The following is a 27,781-nucleotide window of genomic DNA, read 5'->3' on the forward strand; positions in this document are numbered from 1 at the left end:
AAAAACATTTTTAGTACCAGATACTTGGTAGTCCTAAAGCTACAGATGACCTGGCTGCTTTTAACCTGCTCTTACAGAGGCTGTAAAAGCTTGGGTTTTTTTCCTCGATAACCTAAAACTTTCATGCACTGATCACTATTCCATCCAAAGGCATACTGCATATCAGCAAACGGAAGTCATTTTACAGAGAAACTTTTGCATATGGCTTGAAAGAAAGCCCAGCAAGAACTGACAGCGATAGATGATCTCCCCAGTGACATTCAGGAATAACACAGTTTCACATTTATATCAGGGAAAACCAAGCAATAGACATATTTAAATAATCATTAAAAATTAAATGCCTGACACAAGGCAGGTTTCAACCCTGTTCTGTCACACATCATCTCGAAATCTTTAATGGATATCATTTGAGGTCTTCTCATTTGCTTTGCACATGAACAAAAGCTTTGTAACGGAGGTTTGAGTGTATGTATTATCAGCAAAAGGTTCTCTCAAGGGAAATTAAGTGAAAGAACATTTTTCTTGTCTTCATGTTTGACATTCAGGAGTAGTGATGAGATAAGGTAGGCACAGGAGTCTTTCAAAAAACCACCAGATAGCAATGGCAGCATTTCATAAGGACGTGAACCGTTCATCATCTGCTGCAAAGACACCATTAATGTGGCCTGCTTTTAAATCCAGCGTTTCACAAGGAATCCCATTTTCTACTGTTACTGTCACTTCGCCTTTCTCTTCTAAATTTTCTCTCTCTGCTGACTCTTTATTCTTTCTAAAAACAAGGGAGAGAAAACCATCTTATTCTGTTGACCTGTAGCACTCCACCACGATACCACAAACAGAAACCTGCATATTTAGTCAGAGGTTTATCATAGGTTATGTCTGAAAGGCATAATCTGGTGCACCTTTTTGCTCTTGTAAATATACCATGGAAGGTGGGAGGCCCACAGGCTGGAAGCCCTGATTTAGTGGTTTGAGGTCAGGACCAGGAACCAGAAAACCTAGAGTAAACATGTTGTAAATTTGTTATAAATACTACTTCAGCTCCTTGTTCTGTAAAATGACTGGAGGGTGCAGAAGGAAAAGTTGGTGCAAAACGCAAATGGGAAAAAAAAAACTCTAAATCTGTTTTTGCTTTAGTCAGGAAAGCCCACACTAAACATCTAGTCTGACCCTGTCATGTATGTCATAGATTTCACCCCATGATGTGGACAAATTAAAACATACTTTTTAGAAACAGATCAGCTTTAGACTACAGCCTCCAGTGACAGAGACTTGAGTGCCCTCACACTCCTTGATGATCTTCTCCAGAAGTTAGGTACTCTTAATGCTGCAAATCTGCATTTTCAGTTCAAACTTCATTAACAGCCACCTTCCTACCCAGTAGTTTATACTTCTGTTTTCTAGATCAAAATAGTTGCATGGCTTTCACTTTTACAGACTCCAGTTCTTACCAAAAGCATATTAAAATAGTTGAATAAAATTATCTAAAAAAATGCTGAATAAAATTATCTAAAAATAAACCACGAGAAGATTTAATATAGAAATATCAGTCAACATGTCATGATGTTCCTTTAATTCCAGATTTATTCTGACCTTAAGATCTACTAGTTCATAGTTGAAAAACCTTCTGTACTTTACAGCCTGCAGCATCAGCGGTTTCAGAGGATAAGAAACTCAAAGGTCAGCTCTACTACTTCTTCCTATCCCACAACATGTACTGTAACTATCTGACTCAGGACAATCATAACAACCTGACTCAGTGTAACTGCTAATAACAGCGATATTAACAATAATAAAATTTTATTGGCCTTTGGTTGATTCTTGGCATTACTGACTTGCTAAAAATAAAAGTGGGGGTAGCAGTGGGAACCTCTGGCCGCTGTATCTGCTCTTACAACACTTAAAAGGAGTGTTCTTTAATACAAAAACTGTGAGGGCAGAACATAAAAAAAAAAGATACTAGGGAGCAGATTTAAAAGAAACAAGAGGAGTAGGTGATGTGTGGAAGTTGTTGCCATAGGAATTCAGAGACCCTATAAATTTCTGTGAGTCCAAGCGGAGACTCAACAAGTTAAGGGAAGAGAAAACATTGTGGGTTACCCAATATATGAAGACCAGCTCATGAAGACCTCCAGCTGCAGAGTAGATGCTGGGAGAGTAATAGAGGGAAGCATTGGGTGCCCTTACTCTGTTTTCACTCTTCTCAAGGCAAACGTTTATGGCCTCTGCTGCAGATGGGATTTTGGGGGTAGGGGGGGGCTTCAGTCAAGCTCAGCATAGACAGTAGAGGATGGTCCTGCCCTGGGTAGGTGCCAAATCTATTATTGGGGACAGAGGTGTCCTACTGCTGTGATGACAGGAGAACAGACATAAGACTGGGAGACAGTGTGCCTGATCCAGCTCACCACAGAGGCAAGGGCTACAATCACATGGAGCTTTTCACACTGCAGGCAGCCGAGGCTTGGAATTTTACATGCTGGCAGTGATGCACAGTGAAGACCTAATTAAGAAAATTTTCCAGTTCAAGAAATGACGCATGAACCTAACTCATTATTGAAACTCCATTACAAGCCAATCATGTGCTTCCCTGCCACCCTGAGTATGAACAGCCTGAAGCACGTGCTTTTGGGCTTAACTGAACCAAGGTATTTAACTGGCACTTTAAAGGCCAATAAAGACAAATGCCAGGTTTATGAGAAGTCAACACCATCCTTGGAGCCAGATTTCCAACCCAGCTTACTAGGCAACAAAGCTGCCATTATGTTAGCTCTGGACAGGTTTCCAAGAAAACTCGTTACTGGCTATGCTGAAGTCTTTGACAACCTGGTCACATTGGTGCCTGAAAAAGAGATGAGCACTTTTGAAATTCTCTTCTCTGGTGTCTGGCTCTTCTTTTGAGAAGCCAAATAGCCCAGATCGTCCCTTTTACCTCTCCAGCCTTTGCAGCAGTAGGTGGAAAAAATATATACTTGGTTTAGCCTCTGTCTTACTCCCCTGCCCCTGCCTGCACATGCCATTGATGTGAAGGGAGGGTTAGAATTCAGTCATGGTTGAATCTGCTCAGAGGAAAAGTTATATGTAAAGGAAGAAGAGTAGGGAAACAGAAAGAAAACTGAAAAGGAGCATAACAACTAAAAGGACAAGAGCATGAGACAGAAAGGATGCCAAGTGACCATAGCCAGGCAGCAACAAGCCGTATTACTGGTGGTATGATGATGACAGCATGTAGTTTACACCATATTGAGGGGAATTGCTCAAGCTCAGCTGAGATATTTTGAAAACAGAGTGGGGAAAATGCTGTCTTTCAGCCTGATATAAAGCACAAATCATTACTTTAGCTAGAAAATTCATAGCTATTTAGCATAATTTATTCATATTACACTTATTTGAAATGTTCAAAGACCCCATTTGAGTTAGGTGCTATACAGAACACAGAGCCATGATACTACACAGAGGGCAGGCATGGGCTTCAGGTAGCAACATCACTCCCCAGTTTTACAGAAGAGGTCACCTAAGTTCAGGAGATAAAATAATATAGCCCATACTACATGGAAGGTTGTGACAGGGCTTAAACTATCCACACATCTCCAGTATCTGCCCAGACTCTTTCCCAACAGCATCTCCCATCTAGTTTTTGTTGACTTTTGTTTTTTGAAAACAGAAAGGGGTTTCACAAATTCCTGCAACTCTTCTGAACGCAAAGTGAAGTCAGAACTGAAATGTATGAGTCTGTTGCTGAAGTCATAATTTTGTGTTAACCTAACGTCTGTGGCAGCCTAAATTGTGGCAGAGGCTGAACTTCTATGGCAGAATCTCAGCTCAGCTGAGAAATTCCTATTCCTTATGCCCAACTCTGAGCCAAAAGAGATGGCAGGACCAAAACTCCACCTACTCTCTGGCCTGCTCCAACATGCTCACACTAGGGAATCATGAATAGCCTTCTCTTTTCACCAGTGCCACCACAGGGCAGAAACTGAGAGGAAAAGAGAGTAGCTCTCTCCTACCCTACTGCCAAACAGCAAACACCTAGGCTTACGGGGAGATCCGGTCATGAGCCTGTGAAGGACTAGGTACTTTGGACTCATCAGGTCATAAATGGTAGGTGAGACCATGCACCGTACCATTGAGCTGGCCCTCTTCAGCCACACATTAATCATTATTGTGTCCCCTACTGAGGCTTCTCAAACTGCAGATCCAAATTTTTTTTAGCTCTGACCTGCTTTTGACACTACTGCCCTGGAAGGGGCACAGTCACTGCCGGCCTTCTCCCTCTTGGTAGCTACTGGAGTAGTCTGGGAGAGGAGGCTCACCTATGGCACACTAATTCTTGAGAAGAATGACAGCAAATGTCTTGGTAAAGTTATCATCTCTAGTTAGGTGGCCTCCAGGATCATATTCTTATACTCCCTATTTCCTCATTACACCCCAGTATTACTAAGGCATCGGTACTTCACAGTTAAAAATTTTAACCCCTTTCCTAGGAAAAGTACACACGGGTTATCTTTACCTATGAAGGGAGGGAGGAGCACAGCTATAATTTCTCTGAGGCTGATCTGAAAAGCAAAACCAGCCCAGCTGACTTAACTTGCCAGTATTCAGTTAAAACAGAAGAAAAGTTAAGCTTACTTTTTGTGTTGCTGAATCCCTGCAACAATGAGGAATATAATTCCAGACACAATGAGACAAAGAACGACACCAAAAACGATAAGCCAGACAGGCGTGGAGGGTTCAACAGGAGGTGATAAGGTTGAGGTTATCTTCAGGAACTGCAGTGTTTTGTCACTCAGCAGGAAGGCATTGTTGATTCTGTCCCTGTTCATCCTTCATAAAAACACAAAGAACATCACAACTGTTTATAAATGTATTTTATAAGTTAAAAGGGTAGAAGAAAAAAAAGGAATTTTCATGTATGTGCAGCAAGTCTGGCAGGGCTGAATTGGATCCAGCATGATGTTGGTAGGATTACACAGAACTTTACCATAGACCCTGTCAGTAATCTACAGACACCCACACATTTCAAGGGTTTTGAACACCAGACTTTCGTAGGCGTTTACCTGAAAAATTGGGAAATACAGATGAGACCTGAAGTACAGTACTATCGCTTGTTTTTGTTTTGGACCATATGCTGAAGACACAGCAGGTTGTAATCTATAAGGATGGCTCTGTTGTCTTGCTTGTGCAGCATTCAAGATCAGCATGGGGGTGGCAGAACTACCCTGCAATGCTCAGAGGATTTACTTATCAGTGCCCCTTGATTCCTCAGACTGAACCATCCTGCACGTTATGGGCACGTACATCTGCCCTCGCTGCTGTAGATTTTTTTAGGTCCGTGAGGCACAGGGTATGATTTGGTCCAGAAGAATCACTATTGCCAACAAGCCCTTCTTCCCTGCAGGATGCACCTAAAGGGAACTTTACTTGTACTTTGCACATTTTTTCCATTATGAGAAACAAAGTCTGAGAAATATTTCTTTTTTTGTATGAGTAGTAAAACTGCTTCCCTTTAATGGATATCTTTACCTACAATCATCATTTCTAAGCATTTCCAGGTATTCCTGGGTCTGAATCTAAACAGCCTTAAAAGGCTTTAGCAGTACCTTTCATTCGCTTCTTCAAAATGTTAGAAATTTTTGAGAAAATGTATGACATATATTGGTTCTGAGAGATTCTTTTTCATTGCAGTTGTATGATTTACAGCATCTCTTTCTTGTATACAATTCAGTTTGTTTACCATAGAGCAAGTGTTTCCTAAGAACAGATATACAGGAAATACAGGTAAGATTTTGCAAATTTCTTTTCTTGGAAATCATAATGTTTGATTGTCCCTTAAACAGGAAGTTCTTAGCCTTAATGGAAAGCTAGCATTCCTGGAGAGGACTGAAAGCCATGGCGTATTATAAGACTCATAATAAGGCAAGCCATCTTTGATTTAGAAAAGATTTTCATCCTTGTTGATATAAAAGGATCATTGTGAACAGCTGAAATAAGCATTGTTCACCCTCATCTAATGGCTGGAGTTACAGAATTATGTGCTGAAACACATGCAGGTAACTACAGGTAAATTTTGTATTTGTATATGCATAAATATATCTCGTGTATATTTATGCAGATCTTAGGACTCATGCAGAGCTCTGAGAAGGTTTGCCGTCCTCTTACTTCTTAGTTTGTAGAGAACCTCATACAATAAAATCCTGGTCCATGGGTAGTGTTCTTACATGCTGCTGTAGTGTGAAGAATTAGAATAATGATTTAGTATTGAAGCCTGCAACCAGAAGCAGCTGAATAAAAAGTATCGTAGTTTTATAGACCATTTTATTTTTTTTTCTAAGTTAGGTAGGAATTAAAACTTTTCATAAATAGCATATTCTTCTTTACTGGGTGATAGACAGGAGTTAAAAAACAAACATACTATAATAGCATCCAATTTCTGTGGCAAACAGGGCACATAAAAGACTTAAATAAATCAGCTTATGCTACTGAACGTATCAAAGAATAACAGAAATGCAAAACCCCTGCATTCCAGCACACTTACAGAGAACTTCAGTGAATAAATAATCTGCTTCCTTCACTAATGCTATGAAGCTATTGTTTGGTGCCTCTGTAGGAAAGAGTTTAATCTGCTCATAAGCTTAAAAGTTAATCTTCCCAAAAGAATGCACACTCATTCATCAGGAATTAGGCATTACACCTCCGCAGAGATAACATTTTCAAGAATTTTCAAGACAAAGTACAGAATGTCTAAAAACAACAAAGAGATCTGTTCTCCACTCCATGCTTGAGAAATGTACATGAGTTATGCTGCTTGTGGGAGTCATTCTTATAAACCCCTTATGCAGGTTTGGTGGACCATTGAAGTCAGATTGCCTACTTTTTTTCTTTCTCCCTCTTCAGCTCCACACTCTTGCTTTTACTGGCTACAGAATGCGATATTGAGTAGAAAGCGAACTGATTTGTACTGCATGGTACTTTGTAAAAGCAATGTTCAGGTTTGATAGTGACTGGCATTCTATAAAGAGCTGGTATGAAAGGAATGCGAGTATAAAATTGTTTAAGCCACGCTGCGACGCAGCCAGCTTTGCTCATGAAGAGTTCACACGAGCTCTTCTCATGTGAAAGCTGACTTCTAAAGTAAGCCAGATGAACTTGAGAAGCACTGAAAGGAAGCATTAGTCCAGGTATAGATGCACATGTGGCATGCAATAAGAGTTAAATGATATAAATCCTACTCAGAAAGTGTGCAATTCCATCATCTGAGAATAAAGGCTCTCTCGCTGAGAAATGTAGCAGCAGGATGAGAGCAGTGCATGTGCCATGCATTGGACAGCAAATTACAGGTAGGGCTCTGGAAAGGGACTACATTTCATCTGAGGTTCCAGCCTTAAGAGAGGCTCCTTCCAAAGCTGTAATCCCAAGGCTCATATGCTTTGTGTTCTGTGGGACTGTTAAAAATCCTTCCAATATCACATGCATGAAAGAGTACTGACCCCTTGGTGGTTTAACTACTTGGATTAGTTTATCCTTAAAGAGGCAGAGTGGTCACTCGTACAAGGCCCAGAGAAAGAAAGCTTCCTCAGTCAGCAAGGGAGAAAAGGCTGCAGAGGCAGTGACTGTACCTGATGGCTGCCTCTACGTCACTTCCAGGAACAGTCGTCACATTTTTGGAAGAATCTGTGACTACAAACCAAAATGACACCCGATCCGTCACATTGCAGAGAAGCACATTGGAAATTCTGTGGATGGTTAAAAGAAAAATCATCATTAAAGTAGCATGGAAGGAACCATTGAAATAGTTCAGATTTTCTTAAAATACTGCTTTCATCTAGAGGGGGAAAAAATTCTTACATTTCAAAAAGGTAACAGTTAATGACCAAGGAAGAAATATCACTCAGCATTTCCCATTTCCCAATGTGATTTTTAAAAATTTAAGCTTATTGAGACCAAACTTGAGTCTTGAAACAAATTTCTGAATCTGTTACCATCTATTTTTTGGCAGCTAATACCACAGGAGCCAGGCATGGGGGATTCCCCACGTGATTTTCAAGTGAGTAAAGACCTTCTACATAATACATTTGTTCAAGGGCAGAGCAGTGAAATTGATGTTACTCTTTTTGACATCTTTCTGCACAGAGTGGATGCAACAGGCTAAATTTCAACATTATATTGGCACTGGCCTATGCCCTTTAGCTTATGCTATGACAAATAGTCCTCTTATCTGTTGTAAAAGAAGATTGCTCAGCTTTATGTGAAGTTAATAGTGGAAGGGCACTGGCACACAGCTTCTCATGGCATACTAACTAAAAAGTGTGCAAAATGTCTTTTAAATGCCTTTTTTCAGATTCTTACAAATCTGTTTTCTACCACTAACACTAGTTAGTATATGGTAGAACTACTGTTCAAAAAACCTCATGGAATGACATCATCATGAGTATTTAAACTAAAGTGAAGGCTAATACCTTAGTATCATAACAGTGACTGAGGACAGATGGTGTCCCTATGTTCTTTTAGCTCTTCCTGGTTTATTCACAAAACTAAGATACAAACCAGCCAAACTTGTGTAATATACAGGAAGTGTAGAAAGTGGCATTTATTACAGCATGGGAAGAAACACAGTATGTATTACAAAACGAGAGCCAAAGCCTTTATGACTTCAATGACAGATAGCTTGAGAGGCAGAAATGGAAAAAAAATTATTTAGTTCTACTTCACTGATAAATAACCCAGAGAATTTGGCTCAGGATTCAGATTTACTGGCCATGCCCAAGCAGCAAGCAGATATTCTGAAAGTCCAGAACCAAGAGTTAGGATCATTTTTACTTCCAGGGAGCAGCCTGGACTTGGTTCACCTTTGCACAAGGTCTACCTGGCCACAAGCACAACACAGCCACCCTGTCTTGACAGACCCCGCTTGGGATGATCAGTCTTCGGCTACTATCTACTCTTCTGGAGAAGGAAGCCCTGCAGTGAGCCAGTGAAGAATGCAGCTCCTCTTTTAATTAACCGCAGTGATGCTTGTAATGACCATTACTAACTACTATAATCGGTCTTAAGGTTTGACCTGTCCATCAACATTTTCTTTTCATTTCAACGTTTCCCTTCCAGCCTGTGCTCTTTCTCAGGGTGACAAATCCCTGCCCGCCATCTCCCCCGCCACAGAGCTCTGTTTTGTGGTGCCATCTGCTGGCTAATTACAAACATAATTAAATGACCTCTGCAGTGGCCTGAGGAGCAGGAAGCATGAGGGAATACAAGGGAACTAAAATTGCCGGTGAACGTGTAGTCTCCGTCCAGAAAAGGAAGAGTTCGCTTTTAAGGCAGAGCAGGCATTGGCTTAATCGCGGTCGTTGATCATGGATATTTTGCAAAAATATTTTACTTACTGCTGAAAGCTCATTTGGGTGGTGTTTTGGGTGCCCTGGGTAGTTCTGGGTGCCTTTTTTTTTATAGAGAAGGTATATATTCCATAGAGATACTCAATGAAATGTAGAGCAACGATTTTGCAGAGCTGAAATACCTACTTTTCCCTCTCTGGAACAACGTCAATTTTGCAAATACAGAGAATTTTTGTGGGTAAAAGAGGAAAGCCATCCTCTGGAATTTGGAAAGAGGTTCACATCAGTTTGCTGGCAACAGTCAGAAGATGAAAGGAGATTTATTCCTCCCAAAACAAAAGCAAAGCACAAAATTTATAGGAGGGGAAAAAAAAGAGTCTACTTTTGGCTGGTCGCTGACAAACTCTTGCTGACTTCACAGAATATCTAAAATTGTATTTGCAGAGGAAGTTTTCCATCAGGAGAATTTATAACAGTAGGACCTAAAGCCTCATGTTACTGCAGTTCTCAAAGCTGGAATTTCTGTGGTGCAATCAAAAACTGGTCCAGGTGGAAAATCTGGGTTTGTGTTGCCCTACAGATGTTCTTGAAATGGGGTGAGTGAGGAAAGTCTGATCCCCAAAGAGAAAGATAAATTTGGTAGACAAAGACTGGCAAAACACTCTGACCTCCTCATTCTCACTCACAGACTCTTTAAGTGTCTTCAGCCTGGGATCTTCCCTACAGTGCCAAGGCTTTCAGCACGAGATAGGGCACTCGGTCATCATTAGGGGCAGCATTTCTCTAGAACAAGCAGCACTGAACCAATCAGGCAGCAAGGCTTACACTAGGATATGTAAATTTTTGCCTCCTTCCTGCTCCCTGTTGTGTTGAAAATCCTTACTCGATTATAAGCATACAAAACCTGGCTTCATTGCCACCACTTTTTCATCAGCGGAATTTGAATGCTGTAAATCCTTCCAGGCTCCAAAGAGAATAATACAGCTCACGAGAAGTTCAAAGGGGATTGAGAAAACACCAAAGCAGACTGGTTCAACAAGCACCAATGTGGCAATTTCTTTGCAGCAGGTATGCCTTTTTTCCCCCCTGTGCTATTTGCACACAGGTTTGATTCATGGCATGCAGAAGCATCACAGAACTACACCTTTACGCTGTTTAGATTTGAGAAACCTGACTTCTCCATGCACTATGCTAATTAAGTGTATTTGTAAGCATATATATGTGGACATCCTTTTATTTCCTTGGCAGGTGATAGACTTTTGTCATGGGCATTATAGGAGACTGTTATCATCAAAATTCACAGAATCACAGAATCACAGGTTGGAGGGCACCTCAGGGATCATCTAGTCCAACCTTTCTAGGAAGAGCACAGTCTAGACAAGATGGCCCAGCACCCTGTCCAGACAAATCTTGAAAGTGTCCAATATGGCTGAGTCAACCACTTCCCTGGGGAGATTATTCCAATGGTGACTGTCCTCAATGTGAAAAATTTCTCTCTCATGCCCGGTCGGAATCTCCCCAAAAGAACTTGTGTCCATTCCCCCTTGTCCTCTCCATGTCACTCCTTGTAAAAAGGGAACCTCCATCTTCTTTGTAGCTGCCCCTGAAGTACTGGTACCTGGTGATGAGATCCCCTCTGAGCCTCCTTTATTCAAGGCTGAACAAACCCAGCTCTCCCAGCCTATCCTCATATGGCAGCTTCCCAGTCCTCTGATCATCTTGGTGGCCCTTCTCTGGACCCCTTCCAGCCTGTCCACATCATTTTTGTATAGAGGGGACCAGAACTGGACACAGTACTCCAGGTGTGGCCTGACAAGCGCTGAGTAGAGCAGGATGATGACTTCTTTATCTCTGCTGGCGATGCCCTTTTTGATGCAACCCAGCATCCTGTTGGCCTTCTTGGCCGCAGCAGCACACTGTTCGCTCATGTTGAGCTTCCTGTCCACCAGGACCCCAGGTCCCTTTCCACAGACATTACAAGATCCTGATTCTGCCTTATAGCACCATGGCAAAAGTCCAAAATTGCATTTCCTTTAATATACACAGGTGAACACCAGTGAGTAGAGTGCAGGAAACCCTCATGGTTCCTTGGCCTGAAACACTATCATTGATCCTTGTGGAGATTTAAAGGATTGTTTAGGGGTAAGAAAGCTGCCAGAGACTCAAAGGAAGCTGAGTGCCTACAGTGGCTCTTTGCTCGTGGGAGAACCACAGTCCCCAAGTCCCAGGCGCCTACCTCCAGCTCTCCCAAAATCATCTGGCCTCTTCCAAGCCAGTGCTGAGCAACTGCTCCTACAAAGGAACGTTATTTATTTCCTTTTTGTGACCTGCAGCTATGGGATCACTTTGATGTAACAGCTTTAACTCTAGAAGCTTATTTTGTTGATCTAAATGGTCACAGTAGTTTTAGTATCAAAATAGCCTGTCTTAGGAAGACGTTGATGAAATTTTTTTTGGTCACTTCATGAGGAAAATTGCAGCTTTTTTTATCTACCAATGGGGGGAAGATGTACCAAAAGTAGGTTCTGCTACTTGGATGAAAGTAAATGTGACGGCATTCTTTCTGCTCTAAAGATTAACTAGTCTCAGGCCCAAAAGAGATGCATATTATTTCAAATGAGTCACAGATTAGAGAAACGGGGGTTACTAACACAGACTACAAACAATCATTTTTTAACACTGAGAGATCAAAGGGTGGCTTACGTAGTTCATGAATGTATGTATTGAGAATAAAGTGAAAGGCCATATATAGAGCAGGAAATAGAAGGGGTTTATTTCTCCACGAAAAAGAAGTATTTATTTTATCTGTATTAATAATTACTGAGTAATGTGATGGATTGTGTCTTTCTTCTGTTTCATACAAACTTGAAAATTTGACAAGCCTTTCAAACATTAAACACAGCTTCATGATTTGTTAAATTTTAGTTTAGAAATTAACTTTAGAGAACTCGAGATGTAATGTGCAATCCTGTCCATTCTGCGTTGGGTCACTCAGTGGTTACACAAGGACAACAGCAGCATCAACTGCAGTTTCCAGCAGCACATTCAAATGCCTGTCATTACAGGCTGGCTTTTATCCAGATTCAGAAGTCTAACAAAAGGTGACTTTGAACCTCAAAAATGATGGGACAGACTGCAACAATGGTTATGCTGATCCTCCAGACAAATTATTCTGCAGCCTGATCCAGCTTGTTGAAGTTAATGGCATTTGGTCTCACGTGGGAGTTAGTTGTGGTTGTGAGTTACTGCAGGGCTCTGGGTGTGTTAGAAATTAATGGGATGTTAAAGGGGAAGTTTGTCACATCCTGGTTATGGCGCTGTGCAGAATTTATGCCCCGGCAGAACCAATATTTGGTTATGTAAAATACTGGTGAATTTTTCATAAGTCTTTATTGTTACAAAAATCTGTAATTCACCAGATGCAAAATTTGGGTAAATTTAGATGCTACCAGAGTGCAGACACAAGAAATTTGGTTGTTCTTTCACAACAGAATAATTGATCATTGATCTTTTACAGCTCCCCAAGAAAATCTGTTGGCATTTATCTGTAAAAGCTCCTGTAGTGTAATGTAATTTATTTGCCACAAGCTCCTGCTTCTGCCTCCCTCTTCACCATATTGCAAGCCCCTGCCACTATCCTTACCAGCTACGCGAGAGTGCCACTCCTGTGTGCACGGCATGCTGCTGTACCCTTTGGGATGCTGAGTGCTCCCACACCTCCACAGCCACTGCAGAGGGGATGGAGATGGACTGCTCTCCTTCCTTTATGCCCAGTTCCTTCCAGCTGCCAGCCACAAGGGTGGGGAAAGGAGTGCATTATATCCAGGACTTTTAACAGGATGGAGGCTTTCACAGCTTTTCTGCTCCCATGTAACAGGCAGGTTATTTGGGGTCTACTAGGAGGTTCATCTAGCTCTCCGTCACTGAATGGGGACTCTGAGATCCCCTGGGATTTGGGAGAGGTCTACAGATTAAAAAACTCCTCAGTCTGTTGCCTAGTAAGTTCTACCTGATCTTAGAGCTGCACAGTTGTCCTTCAGTTGACAGGCTGTCTACATGTTACCCCAAAGGTATCTAGAAGTCCTGGAAGAGTTATACCTCCAAGGTACACACCAACAAGTTATACCCCATGAGGAAGTCCCATACCATCTTAGAAAGAGGTAAAGTCGCCCACACCTAGCTGTTTCCAAATATTATACTGACTTCTCCTCTGACAGAGTAGCAGGAAATTATTGATGTGTGCAACCCCACCACAAAACTGGAGTAACACTGACTTTATCATATTTGTCCATAGGAAAAATTGTCTTGGTAGGAAACTAATTAAGTGAGCATTAAATTCTGTGATTTTTCTAGAGTGGATAGAGATAACTTCCATTAAAACTTCAACTCCTTTCATACTGGCTTGATTTTTCCCATTCCTGCACCAAGCTTTCTAACATTAATTGAGTCTGCAAAGAGCCATGGTGCTTGAAGAGGAAAAAGATCACTGGCTTCTGACACAGGTTTTTTTTCTGTATGAAAGCACCATGACTTTGAAGGAAGATAATAATTTAAAAAACAAAGGACCTGGGACTAAAACAAGTATACAAAAGCAAATCTTTATGAATCAGATACAGGATGAAAACTCTGCTAATTTGTAATTTGAAAACCTGAGAAAAGGCCCTGCATAATTGCCTTTAAATAGATTATATCTTGAACTCTCTTTTTTAAGTGTCATTTTAATTGGGTGCAGTAGCATATTTGGCTGTTTTTGTTAAGTTTGGTGTAATGGCTCTCTTGCTCAAAGGACACAACTTCTGAGGAATAAAAATGAAACAGCAAGGAACCAAACACTCCTGTTACATGGAAGGGGAAATCACCTTCTACGTAAGATAAAGCATGGCAGCCAGAATAACCATCATGTGACTAAAGTTAGCTAATATATTTGCAAATGTGGAATATGCTTCATCTGACGCAATGACAGCCTGAAGCAGCTTTTTTTAAAGTAAATTGAGAACCTTATCCTCATTAGCCTACCAGAACCATAAATCTTTCCTTTGAGATTGAAAAACAATGAAAAAATAATAGGCCTATAGAAACACACAAGGTTTCTCATTTAAGAAAGATAAGAACATACTGAAAATACAGCTCACTAAATGGTCTGTCTAATCTGGTATCTAATTTCATAAGCAGCAAGGATCAGAAGCCCGAGAAGAATATTCAATACCTAAGGGTAGATTTAATCCCAAAACCAATTAAAGTCTGATTCATGTCTGAACTGCAACATCTGAAACTTCTTGATGCTAGGTAACTCAACCGCTGCCATATTAGGATAGATACCCCCGGCAGAACACAGCACTAGCTCAGCTATCCACCTTCCAGTTCTCTGAGTCAGCTCATCTTCAGCGTACTGCTGAAGCTGTGCTCTCAGAAAGCATGCACCAGAGCTGCTTATTTAAGGATCTGTACTGCATTTCTTGACCTTGCCAATGTGTCCCTTCACCTCTTCTGTATACGGTCTCCAGAAGGTATCATGTCCTACTGCGAGATTCTGCTAGAGTGAATTGGCACAATCCCACTGAGATCCACAGCTGTGTCAGTTCATGTCATGTGGTTTAACCTGGCAGGCAGCTAACCATCACGCAGCTATTCACTCACTCCCCCTCCCTGGTGGGATGGGGGAGAGAATCAGAAAAAAAAGTAAAACTCATTGGTTAAGATAAAGACAATTTAGTAGGACAGAAAAGGAAGGGAAAATAATAATAGTGATAAAAGAATGTACAAAACAAGTGATGCACAATGCAATTGCTCACCACCTGCTGACCGATGCCCAGCCAGTTCCTGAGCAGCAGCTGCGACCCCCCGGCCAACTCCCCCTCAGTTTTTCTGTTCAGCATTATGTCATATGATATTGAATATCCCTTTGGCCAGTCGGGGTCAGCTGTCCCAGCTGTGTCCCCTCCCATCTCCTTGTGCACCTCCAGCCTCCTCGCTGGCAGGGCAACATGAAAAGCTGAAAAAGTCCTTGACTCAGTGTAAGCACTGCTCAGCAACAACTAAAAAATCAGTGTGTTATCAACATTATTCTCATCTTAAATCCAAAACACATCACCATACCAGCTACCAGGAAGGAAATTAACTCTATTCCAGCCAAAATCAGGACACATCAAAAGGGATACTGGTCTAAAGGCTGAACATTGCTTAAGACAGAGAGAGTGGGATGCTATATCTGGGTGTCAAAGAAACACACTGGAACAGTCTGTTTCTAGGAGCTATTTATAATGATTTCTACAGTTCAGCACAGCAGAGAATGGACCACAACATGAACCATTGTTAATATGTATAAGGCAAATCAGAGTAGATGCTTACTGAGTTGTGCTCTTGCTGGAATATCTTCTCATTGCAAAAGCTACCATTGCTTTGAAGAGGTACTCTTCATTAGCATCCCACGCATACTGTAAAGGAAGACGGAAAATAATCAGTTTCAGCACTGGTGCTGGCAGTACAGATAGGGAAAACAGTCACTGAACTTGAAACGCTATATTGATCAAGAAAATGAATAAATTCTCTGGTTGTGCTAAGAAAATAAATTCCTGCCCATTATTTAGTGTGCACAAAGGACTTTCTCTAACAGCTGTTATCAAATGCAATATAAAGTGCAAAGAAAGTTTCCAAAAACTGCATTTTCTGAAAGCTGACCAACTGGAGACGTAAAGTTTCTTGTTCCAAAGACTCGGCATGTTACTAGAATTCTCCCCACAGCTGCATCCGTGGCCTTGCCTCTTTTGCTGGATAAACCCTGTTAAAGTAGAAAGTTTAAATCCACCCTCAAAGGCTATTTGGCTCTGCCCAAAAATAAAAAAAGCTAATGTTGAAGGCACTCTTGGGAGCTAGATGTCAGGGCACCAGGAAATAAAATTGTATCATGGCCTTATTGCTGCACACAATCCTTGCAACAAGACAGACTCAACTATAGTACCCATTACTACATCAGATGTGAGACAAAAGAAAATAGCATCCTTACTACTCCAATAAGAAGTAAAATACAGGCTCCAAAAACTGTTCTCTGTTGTCTTGATGAAAAAATATGCTTCCATAACCTCAGTTTTCTGAGATAGCTTCACTAGGTTCCCCTGGACTTTCACTCACATATGCAATTCCAATGACCTATAAGAACTGCAGCTATTACATCTTTATAATAAGAGCCATGACTGAGGCATACTGATTGAATTTCGCCTTTCAGCAGATTACAAAGATTAATAGTTTCTTGGAATGATATTAATGGAGGTTAGAGGCAGCTTTCTTCAGTCAATCAGAACAGAAATCTAATCTTTAACTTTCAGCATTAAAAAAATCTGCACTGTAATCATCCAAACCAGAAACCCAGTGGCGTGGATACTTAACCCTGTTGACAACTTGGACCTCCTTTTTCGTGGGCATTTATAATGCATTCAGAAAACAGCAACATACATCAAAAAGCAGTAGAGAAAACAGCATTGAAAATGCCAAATCTTAATTCTGGTTTTTAAATTCTGATTTTGGATGCACAGGGCTGTAACATCTCTGCAGAAAGAGGGAATCCAACTTCCAGGCCTCGTTTTGCTCTGGCATCCTGTGGACTGGGAACCTACACAGGGAAGGAGGGAGTCATTTAAAGGGCAGAAAGTCATACTGCTCATACTTATCATCCCTAGACAAATGATGAGTTGTGAAATGGGATCTCTGAGATCATAGAATCATAAAATCGTAGAATCATTAAGGTTAGAAAAGACCTCTAGGATCATCAAAACTCCAACCATTAACCCAACACTACCATGTCTCTTAAACCATGCCCTGAAGTGCCACATCTACACGTTTTTTGAACACCTCCAGGGATGGTGATCCCACCACCTCTCTGGGCAGCCTCTTCCAATGCCTGACCACTCTTCCAGTAAAGAAATTTTTCCTAATATCCAAGCTAAACCTCCACTGACGCAGCTTGAGGCCATTTCCTCTCGTCCTATCGTTTGTTACTTGGGAGAAGAGACCAACACCCACCTTGCTACAACCTCCTTTCAGGTAGTTGTAGAGAGCGATAAGATCTCCCCTCAGACTCCTCCTCTCCAGGCTAAACAACCCCAGCTCCCTCAACCTCTCCTCATAAGACCTGCTCTCCAGACCCTTCACCAGCTTCGTTGCTTTTCTCCACACTCCAGCACTTCAGTGTCTGTCTTGTACTGAGGGGCCCAAAACTGAACACAATATTCGAGGTGTGGCCTCACCAGTACTGAGTACTGGGGGACAATCACTTCCCTGCTCCTGCTGGCCACACTGTTCCTGATACAAGCCAGGAGGCTGTTGGCCTTTTTGGCCACCTGGGCACACTGCTGGCTCATATTGAAGCAGGTGTCAACCAGCACCCTCAGGTCCTTTTCTGTCGGGCAGGAGACGCAGCAGGACGGGAACAACAAAGGTGAGCGAAAGACAACTTGAGTAGCATTAAAATCCAGAAGCAGTGCTGAGAACCTGGCTTCTGAGTCACCACTTTTGCCTTGCGAAGGAAGGAAGGTATAAGCATACTGTGATAATGCATGCCATTTGGGAACTGTAACTGAAAAAAAAAGAAAAAAAAAAAAAAGAGAGACTCTTTGAAAAGAAATTATAAAATCCTGTATTCTGATCCCACTGCACTGATAAAAACGTGACAGTAATGACAGCAACTAGTACTAAAAGAGATAATGTAGTAGAGGAATTAGTATAGATGAGACTCAGAAAACTATTTATTGTAATTTTAAAGACATCTGTATTTAAACCACGGAGCACAATCTGCAGCACTAAAAGGGAAGACCTTCCTTTTTCTGTGCGTAGTACTATTGACTGAATCCTACATGCCATCTGCAGCCTTTGAGAACAGGTCCAAAAGGACATAAAAAATCGTTTGTTATCCAATGGATTAAACCAGCTGCAGAGATAATTTAATCAGTTGTCTTGAAAATGGATAATGATGAACACACTCCATGCTTACATGGACACAAATGCAATGCAGCACTACCAAGTATATGCGCTTGATATGTTTATGTTTAGTGCAGTACATGTATATATGCACAATTTGTCACTATCAAATATTCAGTTTTCATAAATAATGCAGACGCCTAGAGCTTCTTTAAGTCAGAGTAACAAACAGGGTATCCAATAACAGGGGAAATAATTTGTTCCAGCCCCAGCTGAAAGAGTAGGCACTTTTAAAAAGACAGAATAAACAGAAAGATGCAAGAACTGGGGCAGGAGACTGGCAGAGAAAGCTCAGCAGAAATCAGGGGTCTGCTTGAGTGATGAGAAGATGCTGCAAACAACCTTCTGGGCAGAAGGGCAGGAAGCCCCAAGAAAATGGTGATCAGACAGGAGGTAGAGGAGATGGAGATGCCTTTGGGCTCCGTATGAACAAGAACACCTGTACGGGACTGCATGCAGGAATACACAGTGGGGAGGCAACATAATGAGGGAGAAAAGTATGGCAAGAATACCTTTAAGCTAATAAACTGTATGAACTCAGGACAGGTGGGCACGACTTGCCAGAAACCAATTTCTAATCATCAGCTTTCTCCAGTCAGAGGGATAGGTGCAAGGGAACCTGAATCATTCTGCTATTGAGCTTTACCAGTTTTATCTCCCAATTGCAAAGGCCTGGACTGCAGCTGATGGCCGAAGATGTTGCTTCTGTTCTTACGTTTCTATAAAGTGCAGCTATTGATGCATATTTTGCGCTGCTATAGAGGAAATATATTAAATATTATTTGCAACCACACACTGTAAACAAAACTCTCTTATCAGTGAAAACTTACATGATGGTATCAGAACTATTAACGTTTACCATCTTCTTTGCTCTACAAAGCAACAAACATGAAGACCTTGGCTCAGCTGCACTTGCTGTCCTTTATATGTTAAGGAGGACCAGAATTAGACACAGCTGACTGCAAAAGCCAGTCTTAAATGCCTGTTAGTGAAAGAGGAGGTTGATGAGATAATGGTTAAAAGTTGATGAGTGTAGGTTGTTGATGGGGTGAAATGCTATAGTAGTGCTCTAAGGAAGACAAGATTTAAGCTAGCAGAATGAGATTATAATATTACAAGATTGCCCTGAGCAACCTGATGTGATTTCAGCATTGACCTGGCTTTAGGCAGCAGAAGACTAGGGACCTTCCAAGGTCCCTTCCCTCCTGAATGGTTCTCTGTTTTAACTAGACAGCCATTCAGGCTGCACTGTGGCTACACACACACACACACACTTCTGGGTCCCATTCAGTGGCAAGACACCAGGTGCATGTCAGCCTTTCTCCCCTTCATCCTCTACCCTGGAAACAGCCTGAATACATGAGCCAGAAAGGAAGCGCACCTTCTACTTCACCTGCCCGCAGGGCCTAAGGTGCCAGATCTTTGACTTTTATGGTTAAACTGAGTGGTGACACAGAGTTACAGAGACATCTCCGTGCACATCACTTCAGCTCACTCCCTAGCTGTCTTTGGCCCTTTTGAATTAACCGTCTACTACTCTGCTAACTCTATGAGTAGGAAGCAACTACTGACTAGCAGCTATTCCAGAAGCCACTCATACAGTTAATACCAACCTCAGAGACTCATAAATCACCCTCCTTCCATTTAGGCTTACAGACACCATGCTTCCTCCCACTGGTTAGCAAACAATGTCTCTGTCAAGTACACCCATTATTTGCAATTAAAATGATAACAGGTAAATACTTACCCTAACTTAGCTGCTCTTTCCAGCTCCATTGTGATAAGAACTATATAAATACACTAAATGGCACTCCCTGCCTCAAAGTACAGCCTACCTTGTGAACAAATTAAAAAATGGTGTCCTGTCTTTATCAGCCTCACACGAAGTGGATGGTGTGCACTAAACCATGTGGAAAACTACACTAACCTATTTCCCATGCCCCTGAACGTACATTGGAGTCATCCTGCCAGTCCTAGAGCAAAATGCTCACAGTATCGGGGTTTCCTGTTATCATCTAGCTTGAAGTGACTTGGAAATGAATGAAATGGAATTCAGTAGCAAAGCATCATACCGAGATATTCTAAGCTGGCTGTGTCCTACTGTGATACAATGACAGTATTACACTTTTCTTTTCTAAAATAAATAAAAATAAAAAGTAAGCTGTCCCAAATTCTTCAACCAAAATCAATTTCAGTTTGATAGTATTTTCAGTTTTCAGTTTCAGTCATTTGCAGAGATTACAATAGCTATGAAAAGGAATTCCTACCTGTGCACCTAAAAAATTCTTCATTATTTGTGGGTAATTTTGTAAGGCATCGTACCACTTTCAGCATGTTTTTGCTCTAAAATGCTGTTTTAGATTGTCCATTCTTTGGGCCTTCACACACTTTGTTACATGAAATAAAGTACTATCTATGTACAAAAAAGAACAGACTCCTCAGTTATTGCTTTTTTTTTCTTGTAATACAAAGTGCCTTGAAGATCAATGACTTGAATCATACCCTTTTTGGATGAAAAATAAAAAAAATTAAAAATGGTCAAGCAAAAGCCCCTTATTTTACTATAGTTGGAGAATTAAAGAGCACTACGAGCGAGCATTACTGGGAACTGCTATTTTCATTCTCTGCTACTATTTTAAACAAAGATTAAATCAAAATATTAGCAGTTATCATCAACATGAGCTTTAATAATGATTTTTACATTTTTTCAGCCATAGGATTACACTATTTTTAATAAATTTTTAAATAAACCAGGCTTGCACTACTGTTTAATTAAAGTCTCTCACCCGAGAGAATTGACTTCAACACAAATTTCCACAGACAAATACTTTAGCAAGTATCTTGAATACTTCTTCCCAATTCATCTGGTTTATGAAGCTACCAGTGGAATTAGGACCGTGCTAATATTAGTTTAAATTACCTGATATTTCAGGGTAATTTCAGAACAGCTTCTACAGTCATAGGAAGATTCTTATATCTCCAACCTCTTATAACATGTAACCTACTGCTTTTTGTTTTCCAGAGCTCCTAATGTAATCAGACACCAGACTTCCAGTGGAGATGACTGTCCAAGACATTTCATATCTAATTTTATGCTGAGCTCTGTAACATGCTGCAGATTTGCTACAAGTATTCAAAACTGCAAACTAAGTACTGGGCTCTGCCATATTTCATAGTGCTTTAGATCAGCAAGGACCATGCGGTCAGCTAATGTCTCAATCTCTTATGTATCACAGACCCTTATTGCTCCCACCAGTACTTCTACATTAAGTCCAAGGACTGGAATTAAGCCAAAGCATTTCAGTCCTCTTGAGACTAGCCTCTGCGCCACAGGCAAAGAAAGGCCACTATCTGAAGATCTGTATTAGCAGGGAATTGATGAGATATGCTTGAATGACCTCTACAGGTCATGTTTGGCTGAGAGACTGACATAAAGTCCCATTTCATAAAGACCTAACAATCTTTTCCTGCTTCTCTTCCCAGACATGCTTGACTTTAAAATTAGCACTCTCAAGCAGAAGTGCTTTCCCCAAAATACAGACTTAGATTTATGCAGCACCTTTCACGAATAAAGTATAACAGCTCTACTGTTTTTTCCAGGGGGAAAAAAAAATCTTTGACAGAAAATTATCTTTATGAAAAGGCAAGCTTTATACTTCTCTTAAGGGCTGCCATTTTAAGGAGTGGGCTAGTCGAATGTCAAGAAATGGATGCCTGGATCATGACTTGAGCAAGCTATTACAATTAACACTTCAGAAAAAATTGCTTGCGCTGCCTTCAGAAATTTTACAGTCTATATTACTTCTATTTTGGCAGATATTCAGTTAGAAAGAATATGTGAAGATACTTTACTTACTGCATTGTCTCCCAAAGCTGTTTTGATACTAAGCCGTACTTTGAAAGCATTCTGTGCATCTGTCACAAAGAGAAAAAAGCAAACATATACTGAGTCAGACAAAATAGGATTTAAAATCATTTACTTTCCTCATTATTTCACAAATCACAGCTTCTAAATGTGTCTGAACAGATCACCTGGTTAGGAGAACAGAAGTTACTAGCATGAAAAATGCCACAGCCCTACAGAGTCTCAGTGAGGTTTACCATGACCTCTTTAAAATAAGTGAGATCAACTCCGGTACTTAATTTGCAAACTCATAAAAGAAGGGAATGCTCAGCGTTTCAATCTTCAAACTGGAGACAACCAGTTAAAATAAAAACCTGAGAAGCTGATAGCTTTGTAGACATAAACTCATAGCTACATTTACATGGGGAAGGATGGGAATCAGCTCCAAAACTTACCTGGCTTGCAGAGCTCACCATCAGCAATGGCCACTACAGAGAGACTAAGCAGCAAAACCCGTAACATCCCGTCAGTGTGGAAAGGTTGAGGCAAAAAGAAGTGAGTCTCCCCTGTAAAGCACTCTTAAACTTTCTGTGACCCAGGATTAAAGCATCAGCAGCACAAGTGGGCAACCAAGTAAAAGGTTTAATAATTAACCCCCATTATTTTAACTAAAACAGTCACTAGAAACAATGGTCTCCTGTTATTTACTACCTTTCGCTGTACTAAAAAAACCCTGCCATAACAAATTTTTAATTTTCCTTTTTCCTGTTTAGAATAATACAAAACCTCACACAGCACTCCAGGCCAACCAGATGTGAAGTCAGACAGGCACACAGGATGTCTGAGGGACTTCGCACAAGAGCAGCTGGCAACTGTGGTGGCGGGACATGGTGCTGCTACCCACAGCTTCCCTGGGAAACTGGCTGGCCCCACAGATGGCCCTTGAGGATAAAGGAAGACTGGGCACTCTTTTCATTCCTCCAGAAGAAATGTGTAATGAACACAGAAGCCCCAGCCCCAAAAACTGGGGGTCCAGATTTGCCCCTCATTTGCCTTCAAACTCACAGCACATCTGAAGGGCAGACCTGGCAGCCTTAGTGCTGCGTCCCCCCATCCCCACCCCAATCCCACATCCTGGCTCAGGAGCTTGTCTGAGCCCGGCAGAGCAAACACCTCATTCCACACAAAAACCCCCCACATCCGAGGCATTGCTTTGCATGAAAACAACAGTTATAAAGGTGGCAAACTACTTTCTTGCTGTTGGAGAATCATTACAGTAGCAACTGGAGTAAGAAGAGGTGCAATAAACAGACTTCGTAGGAAGCATGCTGAATAAGGAGACATTCTTGTTTTGTAGACATGACACTTTGTATACATATACACACACGTACGTTAATACTTTAATGATGCACTCGACACTAGTAGCCAAATGCTTACCAAGACAAAGAAAGAAATGCAGAGGAGAAAGAATTCAGAAACTGAAATGTATCGCAAGTACTTGAACAGTCTTTGCAATCTGGGCAGCAAGACAGGATTATTTTATTCCACCCTGCTTCTGTACTCTCCCAGTAGCCTCTCTGATTAATGGTTAGTTTCTAAATTGAAGATCGCTTCAAAATTACTTTCAGTTGGTCCTTTAGCACTGAGAAGTGTGTCTTGAGACTGTACACCCAAGGACCTTCACAAGAATGACTACCAGTGAGAAAATTTTACTTAACTGTGGGACTGAATTTATGGAAAACAATAACCAGTATTTACTATGTAAGAATACGTGGACTTTCAAGTAATGGAAAACTTACTGTTTCACTAATTCAATCTTATTTTAGAAGCCACTGTCAAAGGACGTGATATCTCATCTTTAAAAGTCATTAAATCAAGCTGATTCCTGGGCATCTGTTTACTCTCGCTAGGCAACCAGCTCTGAGTACAAAACTATTGGATACATTATCTGCTTAGACATTCAATCTATGCCTATGAAAACAAAAAAGTGATGTATTCATTTCTAATGATGGCTTTAACACACTGCATGTACACATCAAAAGGAGAGCACTAAAATATGTATAGATGATGTATGAAGACTATCAGTTTTCTGTAAAAACTGTAGTTTTAAAAACTCTTAAAAGAATGTGAATTTACCAGTTTCATGCTAAATTCAGGTGCATTGCTTCAATAACGAGCATTTGAACTCTGTTGTACCTTTGGGGAAAATACTGGAGAACATAGGAACAGAGCAGAAAAGCCAAGCATTGTTTCCCTGCTGCCAGAAGGCAAATCAAACGGAGCGTCGATACATGGCATCACCACTTCTCCCCGCTGTAAACCACTGTAGCTCAGTTCTTTCCCCCTGAACCACACAGAGCCAGTGTCAAAGTACGTCGACGGCACACGACACCCAACAGGAACAACCTCAGGGGCCACGACTGGCTTCCCTGATCAGGGCTGCTGACTTCCAGCCAGGATGGCTGATTTTCCCCCATTTGTCTTGCTGGCAAGCAAGCAAGCAAGACAAATGAGTTTTTCCAGCAGAGAGTGGAGGCCAGGAGAAGAAGCAGTGTGATAAACACCCCAGCTCAGAGCTCACAAGGGGAGCATCGTGCAGTTGATACATATGAGCACAGCAACCTCGATGCATGCCAAACACATTCAGCTGGTGGCCCATGCGCTCATCTGGTTGTATATGCACAGAGCACTGCACGTAAGCAACCGATTGCTGCACAGCTATTTTTCTTCAAAGCCAGCACAGTTTTTCAACAAGCCAACTAGACAAGCACACCTAGACAAGCTGTTAGCAAAAAGCTAACTTTTCTTCAAATCAGTGACATTTTTAAATACTGTCTTAAAAAGCACTGTAACTTTTCAGGTTACAAATGGAGTACATCAGCATAATCTAAGAAGACAGACATTTTCACACTTCATATCTCTGTACTAAATCCACATGCATGGATAACTTTCTGCCCAGCCTCTTTTCTCCCATTTTGGCAAGATATGTAGTACTGCTTAAGCACATCTGCATTTGTAACTGATTAATCAGTCAGGCATCAGTTTGCTTGCACGAATGACAATCTCCATGAATATACGCGAGGTACGTTTTTAATGCAGTACTTTGTGAGGTATTAGATTTTTAAATAGTTCCTCTTTTATAGTAACTTTGTTTTTCCTTACTACTGTTGAGCTACAGGTCACAGCCATGCAGAATTTCATACGCGATCTGCATCCTAGAAATATCATCGAGCCAGTGCAAATAACTATTTCTCTTCTTGTTCTAAATGAATTTGTCTGCATGGTTGAAAATAACAGTGTCTCTATAACGTTTTTCAGTGCTTGTGACCTCCAGAAGTTCACGTGTTATCTGTATGTATATACTTAACAGTATGCCATAATTTGGACTTCCAAACAAATCAAGAAAGGGCTGAAATTTCGAGAAAGCATATGACTTGGTAAAACAAACAAAACCCTTCCATCTCCTCGATGTGATTAGCAATGTATCTTTCTGCTTCTTTCAATGCCTTTGAAATGGAAAATCCCAGGAAAGTAAAAAATTGATAGCTGTCATATAAGTTAATTAACAGCTACGGCCAAACTTAACCTCAGTTTTCAAATTTGACAAATTAACAGTTTTAAACTCCTAGGAAGTTAATCTTTAGTCTTAAATAGTTGTGTTCAACTCTTAAGAGGAAAGAGTCAATGTGCTACTGTCAGCATTAGTCACTCATGGAAATGTACCCGAAGAACTGCAGGTCTAATTGTACCCTGTGCCTTGCAGTACCCTGGGGGCAATGGAAACGAGGAATGCTGCACGTCTGCTGCAGACTTCAGAAGTTGGTGAGATTAGGATCCAAGCAAACGTCAGTATCATCCAACACACCAGGATGGCTGATATAGGTCCAACCTAAGTCTCATTAAGTGGGAGTTTTTCCAGTTACTGCTTTCGGGGGAGCAGTGTTGAACGAGGCCCATAACCACTGTCATTGTTGTAACGATGCAAAAGTGACTGACATTGTCACTGAGTGTTTTATCAGTGCTCACAAAAGTAGACAGTATGTGAGAAATCATTCACCCCTTGAGACAACAGTGTAGCCATTAGGCAGCAGGTGAGGGGAGGACGCGCTCTCTAGAGCTCACATATATTGCCTTGAAATGTGCACTTTGCAGTGGAAAGCACCGAGGCTCGCCCAGAACGGGGCTGGCACTGAGAACAAACAAACAGCAACTTCCAGCGCAGAGGGGAACGATTGTGCTGCTGCTGCCACCTCACTAGCAAGTTTATAGCACAATCAACAGCCCTGAGGTGTCAATGGAAACTGACCACTTCTCATCACAAATCAACACTTCCGGAATGTCTCATCAACACATTATTTTCTGAGTGGACCAAGTCCACGCTAGTGATTTACTGCCATTTCCCATGCGTTCTTCTATGTCCATTTTCTTCAGCCAGGGGAAAAAAAAAAAAAAAAAGCTGTACGATTTCATGAGGAAAGGCACTGCTCTCCTGCTGGAGCGTATGGGAAAAATTACAATGAGGACAACTGTTAAATAACCTGTACACCTACAAAATGTGTCTTTCTGTTTTACCCCAGGGAGCTTGGGCATACAACAGAGAGAGTGAACACTTCTTACCTGCTTATATCAGTCTGCACTGGTAGGAAATACAAGAGAAATGGAAACCAGAAGAGCCACGTGGAAATGGCGTGCAAACGTGTGCTAAATGGAGTACCTGTACTCTTGCTCAGAGCTGGTCCACTGTGAATGCATAGTTCCGCGGCCAGATGTTACAAGACATGCAGAGATTTATAATGGAATATGGTATGCAACTTCAAGTTGGATGAGAAAAGTTTCTCTGTTCTGTGCTGTTCTGTGTAGCATAATCAGTGCACCTGGTATTGACCTTCGCATGATGGGGTTCACAGGGTACCACACCATGCATGTATATTTTTCTTTAGGAAATATGGAAGAGTGAGTTCCATAAACTTCTTGACGGTTTCCACAAGAACAGACTATGCTTGAAAAGGCCTGTGGTCTGCACAGCGTTAGCCCTCAGCGTAAGGGCTAACAACTACTGACCAGAACGCTACATTACTTTAGATACGCGAATGGCTCTTGCTTCTTGCCTGGAACGGCCAATTCTTTCTGACACTGTATCAATTAAATTGTATTTGATTAATTATCATCAATCAAATAATAAATATCAATTAAATTGAATTCTGCACCTGTATTTGAATATCAAGCTGCTGCTGTGTGTATAAATTCAAGAGAACATACAAAATGGAGAAAAATGCAATTATTGTATTCCTGTTTCAAAGAGGCATGATAGCTTTTTCCAGAATCATTATGAGTATCTGTAACAGCTGATGTATTTTGTGTTTTCTTATAAAAAGATCCTCCTTTTCACTACTCAAATACATAAGCATAAGACAGTTCTTTCCCCTAGTATATTGGGAAGATGCCATAATGAAATGTAGCGTACTAATCAAATAAATCATTGAATTTCTCAATTTTGACTTACAGTTTAAAGGATGGTTGTCGCTACAGCACTTACTCTGTTGAACAACAGATGAAAAGTTATTGGTGTAATTCCTTAATGAAATAAGATTTATGAAACACATTTGTTTTTTCAAAACTTTCACGGGTGTCAATGGTT

At 41.0% G+C, this 27,781-nt stretch overlaps 1 protein-coding gene across 2 annotated transcripts; it reads right to left on the reverse strand.

Annotated features, from left to right (window-relative positions):
- Nucleotides 1-50: 50 nt before the first annotated feature.
- CLTRN (collectrin, amino acid transport regulator) lies at nucleotides 51-27,781 on the reverse strand. 2 transcript variants are annotated; one of them, XM_075096031.1, is made up of 6 exons: nucleotides 27,647-27,781; nucleotides 22,156-22,214; nucleotides 15,678-15,763; nucleotides 7,614-7,730; nucleotides 4,627-4,821; nucleotides 51-769 (listed from the first exon to the last, which is right to left on the reverse strand). In XM_075096031.1, exons 1-6 carry the CDS (start codon nucleotides 27,744-27,746, stop codon nucleotides 613-615), a joined length of 714 nt encoding a protein of 237 aa, XP_074952132.1. In that variant the 5' UTR covers nucleotides 27,747-27,781; the 3' UTR covers nucleotides 51-612. The 2 variants fall into 2 exon arrangements, with proteins under 2 accessions (XP_074952132.1, XP_074952141.1); XM_075096040.1 differs by lacking the exon at nucleotides 27,647-27,781 and adding an exon at nucleotides 22,599-23,224.

The sequence above is a fragment of the Phalacrocorax aristotelis genome, chromosome 1 (assembly GCF_949628215.1).
Source record: "Phalacrocorax aristotelis chromosome 1, bGulAri2.1, whole genome shotgun sequence".
Lineage (NCBI taxonomy): Eukaryota > Metazoa > Chordata > Aves > Suliformes > Phalacrocoracidae > Phalacrocorax > Phalacrocorax aristotelis.